The sequence below is a fragment of the Leishmania infantum genome, chromosome 36 (genome assembly GCF_000002875.2).
Source record: "Leishmania infantum JPCM5 genome chromosome 36".
Classification (NCBI taxonomy): domain Eukaryota; phylum Euglenozoa; class Kinetoplastea; order Trypanosomatida; family Trypanosomatidae; genus Leishmania; species Leishmania infantum.
In genome coordinates, this window is record NC_009420.2 from 2,439,365 (window position 1) to 2,453,311 (window position 13,947).

Sequence of the window (13,947 nt, forward strand, 5' to 3'; positions counted from 1 at the left end):
AAGGGGAGCGCAGCGCGTTTTGAGGGGGGGAAGAAAGTTAGTCGCGCACAGACGCCTACCCGTGGAGCTCGACGCACGTGTATGACCCTCTCAATTTGAAACCAAGGGGGAAAGAAACACGTCGGGGTGTTCTGTTCTTCTTTCAGGTGCAAAAGATGCTGTTGGAAGTGGATGGGAGGGAGAGAGAGGGAGGGCGCTTTCCGATGGTTCTGTGAGTGGTAGGTGAGGCAGGGTTAGTGTGCCCGCTTGGCGCCATGTTTCAAGCGCACAGGGGAGAGAAGTTCAACGGAAAGCGGGAAAGAGATGGCGACAGCGGTGACGGATGTATGTAGAATACCAAGTAATCAGACTCCTCGAGAAGAGATGAAAATGAAATCATCCGATCCACGTCAACCACCACTCCGTGCAGAAGTGGAGCGTAGCTCGGGCGACTGCGTCGAACGCGCACTGAAAACTTAAGTGGAGACACAAGGCACGCCGCAGCGTCACCGTGGATGAGAGGAGCAAGGGCAAGAGTGTTCGACCCGGGTATGGAAGAAAGAGTAAACTTGCCAGCGGAGCGGCCCACGGCGCGTCGGCGTATGATGCCATCGAGAAAGCAACAACAAACGAAATTGACGAGAACGGAAGCAAAGAGGACGCGGAAAAAACAACGAGTTTTCAACTCACTGACACTCCGAGAGACGAGGTGACAGCGCATCGGCAACGGTGAGTGGCGGCCGTGCTGGAAGTTTCGAAAACGCCTAACCCACATGAACGCATTCGAAAACCCTGTCCGCTGTCGCTGGTCTACATCACAGCGCATGCAAAAAGCGAGAGACCACAAGATCTTCGCGTCAGCGTGGCAGTGCGTTTCCTCGAAGGGGAGCAACCAAAAAGAGCCGCAAAGAGCGATGGGCGCATAGAGTGAAAGGGACACGGAGAGGGGGCGGGTACGAGCGAAAAGCCAGCGTGAACACGAGAACAGGCATGGCGGTCACAGCGCAAAACATGCCGTCTCTCCCGCGTCTTCGCGGTCGCTGAAGGGAGGAGGAGGAGAAGGGGAGGCGGCGCAAACAAAACGGCCCAGGCTCTATGTGCCCTGTTATTCATTCTCCGAGTTGGGCGGTATGATGTCCTGCTGGCCATCGTCCAGGGCGACGGACAGTTGTGGGCCCTCGTCCTCGTCCACAACGCGAGCGTTGAAGTCGGTGTCCATATCAGCGCAGTTCTCGATGCTGTAGTAGAGCTTCCGCTTCATCACCTCTAGTGTGCTGTAGTCGGGCACCTCAATCGCGAAAAAGCACGTCGCCGCACGTGGAAGAACCGTGTCGGCATCGGCCTGCGTGGTGAGGGGCAGAATGCGCAGCTTCACCGGCATCCGATCGCGTCCTGACACAAAGCGGAGGAAGAGTCGCCGCTGCAGCGGCGTGGCCTCCTCCAGAGCCTTCCATAGCAGCTGCACACGCCGATCCTCGCTTGTCAACCCTTCATACGAGGCTCCCTTGCGCAGCTCCTCTGGCGTGTAGTCCGCCTGCCCACACACGCGCAGCTCCAACTCCTCTGGGGTCAAGAGCAACACGGCCACCTCCGGCACCACGGAAAGCAGTCCCTCTCGCATTTTATGCAGCTGCAAGTCGAACTCGTGGAGTCGCGCCTGCAGCAACGCCTCGGCGTACTCGCTGCTGCGCGCCAACGTCACCCGCGTCTGGGCGCCTCCCTCAATCAATTCCTTCGTCGAGTGGTCGCTCAGCTGTGTCACGAAGAACTCCTCACCGAAGACGTCCTCGAACAGCTCCGTCTCGGTGCCCCCTGACTCATCCGCGTCCGCCACCGCTGCAGCCGCGTGTGTGGCGCTGAGGACGCGGAACTCACGAACGCACTGCACACAGATCACATCCACCTGCTCCACCTCCGCCTCTGTGATGGGGTAGGCGCACAGGTAGCGCCACACCAGAGGCGGCAGGAATAAATCGAGAGGGTCCTCACTCCGCAGCGCACCACCCATCAGCTTTCCAATGAACGCAAACGCCTCTAGGTCGTAGGCGGAACGGGCAGAAGCGGCCGGCACGTACGCCTCGCGGTGGCTTCCAGTGTTGTGCACATGGTTTGCGGTGGGCACAAAGAACGGCAAACGGCCGGACATGAGCTCGCGGCACATCTCGCTCAGATGCTCGCGGAACGGACCGCCCGCGTCCTCGGCGCCCTCGCCAAGGAAGACGGTGCTCCAGAAGCGTTGATGAGTCTGAAAAATGCGCGACGACTGGGAGCCCAGCAGCGCGAAGGTTTGACCGAAAACAGAAGACTTGACCGACTGCCTCTCCGCGTGCGCCTTGGCACGGTTAATGCAGATGCGGTACTGCTCGGAGCGCACTGAGGACACGGTAAGCACACTCTCGACAAGCTTTCGCCGCACTGCGCGGAACAGCAGCGTGCGCAGCGACAGAAACAAAAGCGTCATGAGCGTTGGGTGGGTGGTGTTGAGGGACAGAAACGGAAGAAGGGCGTGCACAACTTTGCTGACGGCTTTCAGCACCTTGAACATATCCCACGCGCGCTCCGCCACCGCAGCCGCGCTGACCCCGCCGCTGTTGTCGGGGTACGCAAAGGTGGCGAGGTAGTGGGCCAGCTCATCCTCGGCGTTCTTCGTGAACGACTTCGTGACGTCGCTCGAGAAGTTGTCGATGGCGTGGACGACAAGGCGATATGGAAGCAAGTTCTTCTCAAAAGTGTCCATGGACCATGACCGTGCCGCTGGTGTCGGTGCAGTGGCTGGCGTACGTGGGGCAAAAGGAGCTCTGTCGACAGCCACGGCAGCGGTCGCGCTGGCGCCCATCGCGGGGTGCACGCTGCGCAGCACTCGCCACGCCTCCTGCATCGCTGCCATGCGCTGCTGCGTACTCGCCGCCGAGGCGTTGTTGTAGAACGTGTCCATCCGTTCATTCCACGAGTCCGGCACACCGAGCGGGCTGAAGCCCTCCGGCTTGTATTTGAATGGCGAGGAGCCGAAGTTGAAGCTCACGGCACCTCCAGAGCGGAGCGACACAGCCGGGACGTAATAAAGCCCCTGCGGGATGCCGCGAAAGGTGCACGTCTCGGTCAGAGGGGATCGGGACTCGAGAGCAGAGGCGCCGGTGATGGGGCGGCCGTTCAGGAAGAAGCTTAGTTCGCCGTGGGCCATGTCCACGGCGCAGCCCACCACGTCCCCGGCAGCCCATCGCCGCGGCGTGTTCACCGGTTCCGGTACCCCGCGATGCCACATCACGCGCCGAAACAGGTCAACCGACCACGAGGTGGAAGAGTCTCCGACGCCGTGGCCATTGCCGTGCGGCGCCTCACCTTTCTGCATCCACCCGATCTGCATCAGCCCCTGGGTCCGCAAGGTCACCTCAAAGTACCAGGCGCCGGCCCCCACCGCGCAGTCCCCCGTCACGGTCTCGAAATCGAGACCGGTGTTCTTCACGTCCTCCATGTTCACCTGCACGTTTGCGGAGGCCTGCACTGACACGTGGGCCGGGCCCACCCGCTCCGTGGAACCGGCAAACGGGTCGGCCTCCTCGTAGTAGAACGGTGGCAGGGGATACCGGCCACCGGTGAGGAGGTGGGCGGCGAGGTCCTGCAGTGAGCGCATCTGGTTGTATGGGAACATCGTGCCCAGAGAAAGGTTGGCCGGGTCCAAGGGCAAACAGCCAGACGGCACCTCGTGCTCGAAGTAGGCCGCCCCAAAATTGAGCGACACCGAGTCCGCCTGCCCCATCGACACATATGGGTAGTAGGCAACTGATGCTGAGCTGCGCTCCACCGAGCGGTGACTAGGGTGATGACTGCTGTGGCTACTGTCACCACCCTCGTGCCGCGCCCCCGCTCCGTTGGAAGGGCCCATATCTTCGCCGCTGTTGTAGATAGAGGGTATCGTGGAAGAAGGTGAGGGGGAGGCAGCAGCGGCGCCTTCGCTGGGGGCGGCCTCTGGCCCAAAAGTGAAGCTCACCGCCTGGACCCCGTTCACGAGAATCGTGCACCGCTGCGCCGGTATGTCAATGACGATTCCCAGATAGTCCCTGCTGAACCACAGCGGCGTGCTTAGCGGTCTCTGCTGCAAAGGCGGTTGCTGCTGCTCCGCACAGTGAAACGCACCAGTGCAGCCGTTGAAGGTGACTGGATCGCGCCCCTGCATTGCAGCGCTCGTCAGCGGCAGCGGCGTCTCCTGGTCAGCGAAGACAGAGGACGGGATAGGCAACACACCAACTGAAAGGTCGCCTGTTCCGCCGATTCGCAGCTCGTAGTACCATCTACCAGCCGTGAGCGGCACCCCCGCCACCACTGAGCCTCCCGTGCCATCGCTCCGCAAAATGCACACCCCGTCGCCGCTCCATTCGAGCGAGAGACTCTGTGGGTTGCGAACCTTCTGGATGCTCACTCGGTCTGCGGCAGTGTCGCGCTGGCGGTACAGCTGCATTTGCTCTTGTCGGTGGCGCAGGAAATCCACCGTGGCCGCACTCTCCTCTGCGCTGGCGTCCGTCGGCAACGGTGCACCCTCCGCAGTGGCCCTATCATAAGCACCAGAGACCATGCTTGGTGGGGAGCATTCGGGCGCTTGCGCCGTTCGCGCGGCCTGCCAGCACTGGGCTGCATCCCGCTGCATGACGTAGCTCTCCATGCTCATCTGGATGAAGCGGCCCAGCACGCGCTGTGTAGGGAGGCGACGGCGGTAGTGGCGCAAGGCCATGCGGCGAACGTCGTGCAGGAGCAACGGCAATGACAGCGGCGGCGGAGTCGTGCGGAAGCGCTGGCTGAACAAAAGCAGGTGGTTGAGGCAGGTGAAAGCGAGGAGTCGTGTTTTGCTAGTGTTCCGCTGCGCCACGGTGCGCAGAGCCATGAGGCACTCCACCGACCAAACGTACGCCACCGCGGAGCTCGCCGGTGAGTCGAGTGTGAGAAAGACGGAGAGCGCGCTTCGAAAGATACGCATCGCCCGCAGCTGCGGTTGGTAATCGTGAACGACAGCGATGCGATGGCCCCAGTTGGACGACTCCGCTGCCGATCGCACCGTCAAGAAGAACTGTGGCAAGCACACCTCAAACGAAGAGAGTGCCGTGCTGCAAAACTCGGATAGCATCGCACCCAACGTTCGGTCAGCGGAGACGGTTACAAGTCGCCAGCTCGCCACGCTCCGTTCATCCACAAACACAGCGTAGGAGCGCTGCCCTGCCACTTGCACCTCGTACACATTCGAGGCAAACGGCCGCTGAGGGTGCGCCGACTCAAATATGCGAGCGTGCGGCGGCCGCTGGGCAATTCGGAGCAGCTCCGCCAGCAACGCATTCCCCATCTCCCACATCACCTTCACTTTCGCGGCATCCTCGGTGCGGTCGCTGCTCACGCGGCACAGAGAAAGCCACATCTCGTCCAGCAGCGTTGCCATATCCTTGCCTGACGTCGAAACAGCCCAGTCTGCCAACCGCGCTACGCAGGCATCGTCCTTGAGGACTTGCATGGTGTGCTGATCCGATTCGGACAAGCCGTGAGAAGACTTCGCCACGCAGCACACCGCGTGGGCCAAAATGTGTGCGCTGTAGAAGGCTGCCAGTTGGTGATAGCAACTTGCGCAGATGCTGAGCAGCTGCTCACGAGACTGGGAGCGCTTCTTGTGCCACAGCACAGACTGCTGCGACGGCAACGGCTCACTAAGTACGCGAAGGTCGGTCTCTTCCGACTCCGTGCCAAAGTCCAGCTCCTGCGCGCACGCCTCGCGAGCCTGGATGTGGCGAGCGGCTGCCTCTTCGGACTCGTCAAGGTAGCCCACGTCCCCCTCCGTCCAGACGTCCAGCACAACCGATGCGGCAGCCTTTGCCGCGTTCTCGACACCGGTTCGCGTCGTCTTCAGCAGCAGCGCCAGATGTGACTCCAAAAACATCGACAAAGACGAGTTCAGGCGTCGCAGCTGCTCCACCATGGCCGGCCGCAAGGCGAGCTCATACACTCGAAAGTTCTTGATGTCACCGATGAAGGCGCTGGAGCCGAGTTGCTGAGGAATGCCCCCGAGTCGCAGCTCCTCCTGCAAAAGAGAGCCACCGCCAGTCTTCATCGGCCGGGAGTCGAGCAGCAGGCCGCCACGGAAGAGAGACAGGGTAGTGCCGGATTGCACAAAGGTGACGCGGATCCACGTGTTGAGGTCAGTCTCAGACAAGGCAAATGAGCAAATCGTTGCCGGGTCGGCAGGGTCCAACTCCGCTTCGCCGCCAGGGAAGCACGGAAACCACCCAAACTCCAAGTTGCCCCTCGTAATGCGGGCCACCATCTCCAGCGCCGTCGCAGCCGAGCCGCCGCGCAGCATCTGCGCAAAGAGGATTTGATGACGCTCTATGTTCGTCATGCGCAGTGCAAGATCCACGGTGAAGCTCAGCCCCACCGCGGCACCAGCCACCAAACGCACACACCCGCCGTTGAAGTGAATCGTGTCGAACATTTCTCGCTCGGTTGGCAAAAACAGGGCATCTGGCGTAGAGGACGCCGAAAGCCGCGACTCCGTCTGCGCGAGAGCGATGGTGGCAAGCCTAGACGGCCCTGCGTCTTCGTCATCAGCGCCGTCCTCCTCGTCGAGGTCGTCCATCCCGTGTAGGGGGTACGGGGAGCGTGTACCGAACTCGGAGTCACCGTCGTCCTCCGGGTCACTGCCCTCGTCGTCCTCTTCCTCGTAGGTCATGTCCGGCACGTCGGGGACGGGGCCCAGCAGATGGTGACGCAGAGAGTCGAGGGCTGCAAAGGTCCGCAGCCTCATCGATGAAGGGGCCGTAGGGGAAGCGACGCTGTCGCCAACCCGCACGAGGCTGCACCCTGCGTTCCCTCGAGATCCCAGCTGCTCCCTCTCGTCGCTGCCAACCCCAATTCCGCGGTCCGTCCGCATCGCGCTGAGCGAGTTTCGGAGCAGCCCCCGCCGCTGCCGGTACTGAAGCAGGCCCCACAAGCTCAGCACGAGCTCTAACCGAACCTGGTCCATGTTGGACGCGACATCGTTGGCCATGCCGGTCAGCACCGAGAGAGAGTCAATCAGCTGCGGCGACACCGACACAACGTGGCGTTCCGCACAGCGAACCAGCACGCAGGACAGCTGGGCGACAAGACACACATCCTCACTCGACCGTGTCGCCGGCGTCACCGTTACAAACCACACTTGTGCCAGATGCGCCACCGCCTCGGCGAGCTCCAGGTGTGCCTTGTCCCCCTTGATGGGAAAGGTGTCAGTGGGAGGCTCGTCCCCACCCAGGGTGGCGTGCACGAAACGCAGCGGGAGCCTCTTGATGACGTGAGTAGCCATGGCGGGCTGCGCGGTTGTCGAGGCTTTCACCGCCGCCTTTGACGCGTCGCCTGCATGCACCTCCAGAACCTCGCACATCTCCTCCGACCACGAGGGGTGCAGGAGCAGCACAGGTGCGATGGTATGCGTGGAGAGATGTGCCATAACCGTATCACCCGGTACAGCCAGTCGGGGTATGCCACCAAGGATGGCAAGGCCGAGCAGAATGTCACGCGTGTTGGTTTTGTCGTAACTACCCTTTCCCTGATCCCCTTCAGGAATCTGCGGGCCGGCTTTCAGCGTGTGCTGGAGCCACGCCTGTAACTCCGTCTGCCATGCGTGATGGCTGCGCTCGTCGCGGTCGTTGTTGAGGTGCTGCAGCAGCGACAACGCGAGCCAGTGAGCCGTGTCGCAGGAAGTTACCACGCTCAAGTTTGCGCTGCTCTCCACAACATGCCGAGTTTCGGAGGCGGACATGCGCGCGTCGTCAGTGGTAATGATGCAGCTTGCCAACTGAAGGAGCACTTGAAGGAAGTTGGGCAGCGATGGAGGAGATGGCCAGGCAGTTTCGGCATTGGCCGGCGCGGCGCGCGCCGCACGCGAGCTCGGCGTGGTGGAGCTTGTAGCATCCACCTTTCTCGGATTGCCATTTGGAGCGGGAACGAGAACAACTGTCGGTGGTGTTAGATACATCGTGTAGTACCACGCCATTAAAAGCGCCGTCACCGCCTCGCTCTCCTCAGCGCTGAAGAGGGCGACACGTGAGGTGGTCAAGAGCCACCGCGTCGCCATCTTCGCAAGCAGCGCTGCAACGCGGCTGGTGTGGATGGCGATGACGTCTCCTGGCACGCCGCGAAGAAACTTGCACAGGAGTGTCAAATGGCCGAGCAAGGTTGTCACATAGCGCGCTGGAAGCGGCAGCTGTGAAAGGCTCACCTCTGCCGAGGAGGCCAAGGCGCCCACGAGAGCATCGAGACAGCGCCCCACCGTTTCCGCGAGCTCTGGCATCGACGTGGGTGCAATGAAGGCGACCTGAGACGCAGCCTCGCCGATCACCTTCGCCGCGCGCATAGATAAGAGACGGAACGCATCCCATCCGTCCCATGAGACCTCCAACTCCAAACGCGGGCCCAAGTGGCGCGCGCCGGAAGCTAGTTCTGTTGGCGACACCACGCGCGAAGAAGCTCCGGCGCCTTTTACAGGCCAGGTCTGGTAAACAAACGGGCGAGCCCCAAAGTTCACGAGAACACAGCCTTTTCCCTTCATGCCTATGAGCGGGCTGAGCTGCTCCGACGTCACCAGAGCCTTGACGGAGTGAACAGACTTGCCGTTACGGGTCCAGAAAATGTCGCCCGCCTCGCGGTCCCAACCACAGCCGACAACGTCACCCATACCGAAGGTAGAGCCGATTACGCGCGCGTTGCGGTTGTTGTATACGGCCCCTTCCAGTCCGTCGTACGCGAATGAGTCTGGGTTCCAGCCTGGCATCTGCGAGAGGCTGTAGTCCGCCGGCCCCAGACCAACGCTCACGTACCCGCCCTGGTACAGATCCACCACGTGAACCTCGTAGTAGTACGATGCTGCTTCCTTGCGTACCGACTTCGTCCAGGTGCATGGCGCGACGCAGCTGCCGCGGCCGCCGGAGGAGCGCAGCGTCAGGCCGGCAGCCCCGACCGTCATGGTGGAGGCACACCCGATCGGAGAGAGTTTCGTGGCCCGCAGCGCCCGCGGCAGAGAGCCGTTCACTCGCTCATACAGCAGCTCCGGGGACCCGTCAGCAGTCCAGAGACGGCGCATCACCTCGGCGGAGGCACTGGTGGTTCGCAACTTGCGCAAATCTGTGCGTCGGAACGGACAGGAAAAAAGGGCAGCCAACAGCAGCACCCACGGCTGCGCCTGCTTCCCCACCTCCTCGTACGCCTTCACAGCCGCCTCAAGAAGCAGAAAGAAGGCGCTTTGCAGTCGAGTGAGCTGCTCCACTGAGCATCCATCGACGCCGTCAGCGTAGTGCCAGCCGCACAGGGTCCGCGCAATGACAGGGTGCAGCACACGCGCAAGCAGCGCACTGTGCCGCGCCTCCTCGGTGAGCTGCCACAGAAGCTGGAGGCCAACAAGGCGATACTGCGCCTTCTTCGAACGCCACGCCACGGCGCTCTCCATCTCTGACGTACTCATCTCACTTTGGAAGCAGGCAATGATCTCGGCGCCGACGTTCAGGTCTGCCGCTTCCTCACGCGACGACATGAGCGCCTTAAGTTGCCGCATGGCCTTCCAGCTCTTGAAGAGCCGCCGCCACTTCTGCCGCTGCGTCAATTGTGCAGCATGCGAATTAGATGCGCTGCTGGCGCGGGTCCTCGACGAGGCAGAGGAAGAAGTCGCTCCCGCCTGCCCCGTGCCGACCTCGTCGTCGCCCACCTCAGCGATCGGCTCGAACAAGGCCAGAAAAACAGCGCGCTCCCGCATCTTAGTAACGTACTCCTTCGACTCCTGCCGCTTCGACAGACACCACGGCCGCAGCTTGAGCACCAGCTGGAACGCAGGGAGAAGGCTCTCGGGAGTGGCCTCACGCAACGCCTGCGTCGGCAGTAGCAGTGCACAGCAGGCAGCCATCACCTGCCGCTCCGTTTCGCGCAGCTGCTCATCACGCACTACACGTAACGCCGAGACGTCCTTCATCTGCAGCTCCTCAAACACACGGCTAAGCACACCGACGCCGCCTTGAAGATTCTTGATGAGAGCGTCGCGCTCTGTATTCAGGCGGCGCTGACCGTTACGCAGCACGCTCAGGTACGGCGGTCTTGGCGACGCCGCAGCTGTTTGCTGCCCACCTTGTGCGGTAGACGCTGCCGCCGCCGCCGCCGCTACTGGCACCGCGTCCTGTGAGGAGGGGAGGGGGTTGAGCAACGTGCACCCTAGCTGGGCGAGCGAGTAGGTGAGGGCGACGCACAGACGCGAGGCCCAGCGCTTCGCCTCCTCGCCGGGAAAACGGTCGATCAGCACGAGGAGGGACTCTCGGCACTTTTGCAACGACACCGAGCACGCAGCAAGTGCGGATGTCGGGAGCAGTGGAAGGGATACAGCGAACGAGGCGAGCAGTGCTCCAATCGGGCTGAGCTGCACGCACTTGAGAAACGTCGCTTCCGCTTCGGGCAGCTGGCGCAACGCCGTCGACACAGCGTCGACCATTTTCTCGCAGCACCGCAAGAGCGCGGTGCTGTAAACGCACTGCAAAGTCTCCAGCCGCGCCGCATCCCCGTCCATACCACAACCCGAAAGAAGCACCTCCGCCAAAACCTCCAAGCAGTGGCTTGTCCGCAGCAGGCCGTCGACGCTCTTCACGCGCAGCGAGCGGTCCACTTGGTACATGGCCTCCATATATAGGGCAGAGAATAGAGAGGACAGCTGACAGGCGGGTTGTGAGGAGAGCAGATCGCAGCACGTGTGCAGAGAGCTATACAGCGTCAGCAGGCAGCAGTAGACCGTCTCTGCCGCAGGCGCTCGCAACTTGCCCGATTGTGCCTCCAGGAACAGCAGCCGGCCGCCCTCTGTCAGGAAACACTGGCAGCAGCATCGAAGGAGTGCGGAGGAAGACGGGGCATCCAAACAAGTGCAGCGAAGCGCAAACCGTATGATGGATTCGCGCAGATGCGACGTTGGCGTGGTCACCACAGAGCGATCCGTCTCCTCACCCTCCACCGCTGCCCGCAACAGCTGCTCCACTGAGTCGTAGCACCCGCCCACGCGAAGGGCAAAGTCGAGCGGTGAGCTGTACAGCCGCGCGAGCAGATTCACCTGAAGCAGAGTGCAGGCCTGCTGCACTAGATCGCGGTCACCCTGCGAAGTCTGTGCCGAATCAGCCTGCTGAGCCACCCCAAGGAGCAGGGTTAGCACGGCATCGTCAGGGTCAAGTACAAAAGGCGGAACGACTGAGGCCCAGGTGGATTGATCTGTCAAGTACTGCGCAGACCACAGAATCCGCTGCGCGTGTGCGGCGCTGCGCTCCAGGACGGCTTTTCCGCATTGCCACGAGGTGTCGTACGGCACATGTGGAGCAGCTTCAGTGTGGCCCGCATACGCCCACATCTCCCACAGAAACACCTGCGGAGCGGCGCTAGTGGTGGCAGCAGCGGCAGCACCGCTCAAAGGCACCGCGACAGCGCAGCAACACAAGGATTTTCGTGCGGGGTCCGCAGAGACGCCCTTGACACACCAAGAGACTGGAAGCTCGACGCTACGCTGCGCTACAAGGCACCGCCGGTCACGCGCGTAGTCGAACACGCACAGCGTGTGGTCAGAGCGCACGCCGGCGATGGTGTACGACTCCCGCGATGCCGCGAAGAAGACCTCGTCCGCCTCCTCGATCCAGGCCTGTGGCACAAAATCAAGCACCTGCCGACTGTCGAGGGAATCCCCAAGGACTGGAAATGAACCCACTGCGCACCAATATGGCTCACCGTAGGGCAAGAGAGCGTGTTCGTGGTGCGGTGCGTAGTCCATGATCACATTGCCGTATCCTTCGTCGAGTGGGAAGTACGCACAGAGGCCGTCCTCGTTGCCCAGCAGCGGTCTCCGCGCATCTCGCGCGAGCTCCGCGGCTGTGCGAGTGTGCTGCCAAACGCGCACCTCCGCTGCCAATCCGATGAAGCTCTTGCCCACGACGCACTTGGCGTTTGCAATGGCGTTGGGTGAAACAAGGGCTGGCTGCCGACTGACCAGCTCGTGATCAAGCCAAAGCTCCCACGCCGCCCCGTTGAAGTTGAGAGCGACATGCCACCACCGTTCCAGCACGGACAGCTTGCCAGCGGAGTTGTACATCGCAAAAGACGGTCCTAAGCGCGGTGTGCGAGCACCGCCACGCCATCGAACCCCGTCGCCGACAGGCTCCAGCCCGAGAAGCACCTCCTCAACACTCTTGTCACCTATGGAAAGGAAAATCTGGTCCTTCGCCACGCTTCGCGGAAACACCCACATCTCAATGCAGAAGGGGTGAAACCTGTCCTTGAGAGTCACACGCCCCACCGCGACTGAAACGGACTTGGTAAAGTGGAAGGCAGTGCGACGTCTTGACGCCGCATTAAGCGATGGATTGCGGAAAAGTGGGGCAAGCGTTATTGTCGACGCAGTGCCGAGGAGCGCCTCGACAGAGGTCTCGCCCACGTAGAGACAACCGCGCGTGCGCTGGGGAGGATGCGACGAAACAAGACAGCACAGCGTGTCCGTCCCCGTCACACAGAAGTGGAAGCGCACCTCCGCTAGCGGGAGGCCGGTTGTGCGCAGCGTTAGACGGCCATGACTCTCTCCATCCAGACCCTCTCGGCAAACGGAAAAGTGCCAGAAGTGCTCATCTCGCCCAAGAGCTCGTATGCACAGAGCAACAGCTTCGTTGAGGTGTAGAACAACATCCCCGCGCTGGCCCGGAAGCTGCTGCACGCTGCGCTGGATGAGACGCGTACCCATCGTACCCAAGGCCTCGTAGCGGGCAACATGCGTGTCACCCAGAAGGAGAAGAGTGCGGCCGTGTGCCGAGCATTGCAACGAGTCCTTCGGCCGGAACTGAGCGGGCAGCACGAGCGTCTTGACAAGGAAATCAGACATGGTCGCCGTAGAGACACGGACGCACTGCGACGATGACTTGGGCGGAAACACGGCAGGGTCTAGAGTGAGAAGGGCGGAAGGTGCAACTAGGCACTTCAGTAACAGGGACAGACAGCCGCTGCGCAGCGCCAAGCCAAGTTTTGTACGCGCGACCGCCACACGCAATTCATCACTCAATTCATCCTCGCTGGCGTGTGCTTCAACGATGCGAAAGAGCTCCAGGCACGATTGTGGCGACGCAATATCCCAGTTCACATGCGCGACGCTGTCGAGTAGCACTGACGTGTATGCGCCCTTCTCATCACAATCTGTGACGGCACCGAGCAGTGCGATGGTGCTTAGCAAACTTGTGTGCTCCTCTTGTGCGGGAAGGGAAGCGCCCATCGACACAATAGCCTCACTCAATCGGTCACGAATTTTCTTCGATGACGACAAAGACAGCTTGACTTTCCGAAAACGAACTTCAAACACACGCTCGATGCGCGTTGAGTGGGCGTAAAGGCGCTTCTTGAGACCAGAAAGAAGGCTGCGCTGCAGGTTTTCCGCCAGCGGTGCCTCCAAAAGAAAACTCGGCACGCTGGCCTCATCAGAGGCCGCGAAGGGAACGTCAGTCGATCCTTCGGCCTCGTGATCATCGGTGGAGACAACGCTGTCGATGATGTCCGCCACACTTAGCAGCCCCCAATCATCGGCATTGTTGCTGGAGCTCATCACGCTGCTTCTTTTGAGAACAATGGTATCACCTGCGATGCTCACTGGGGGGGGGGGGAAGGTAGGTGAACGATCACCAGCAGGAGCAAAATGCAAGAGTCAAGAAGAGAAGTGTGCAACAGATGCGTAGATGCTTGCACCCGGCTTACTTCTTCATAAAGAAAAATAAAATGCGCGAAGATGAGAACGCGCAGTCGAGTCAGAGGGCAGAGGCAACGCGGCGTTTCTCTATAATGCCCTACACTGATCTCTGAAGCGACGCGGGAAACCCCGAACAAGAGAGTCGAAGAGCACCGCTCTTCTCTTTGTGTGTGTATGTATGTGCCTGCGTGAGAGAGTGAAAACTTCGACCGCTCTTTATTCCCTTT

The 13,947-nt window shown here is 61.3% G+C and overlaps 1 protein-coding gene across 1 annotated transcript; it reads right to left on the reverse strand.

Annotated features, from left to right (window-relative positions):
* Window positions 1-1,084: 1,084 nt before the first annotated feature.
* On the reverse strand, window positions 1,085-13,579 carry LINJ_36_6600 (putative ubiquitin-protein ligase; the record flags this gene model as incomplete). Its single annotated transcript, XM_001469320.2, has 1 exon — window positions 1,085-13,579. One exon carries the CDS (start codon window positions 13,577-13,579, stop codon window positions 1,085-1,087), a length of 12,495 nt encoding a protein of 4,164 aa, XP_001469357.2.
* Between the last annotated feature and the right edge of the window lie 368 nt (window positions 13,580-13,947).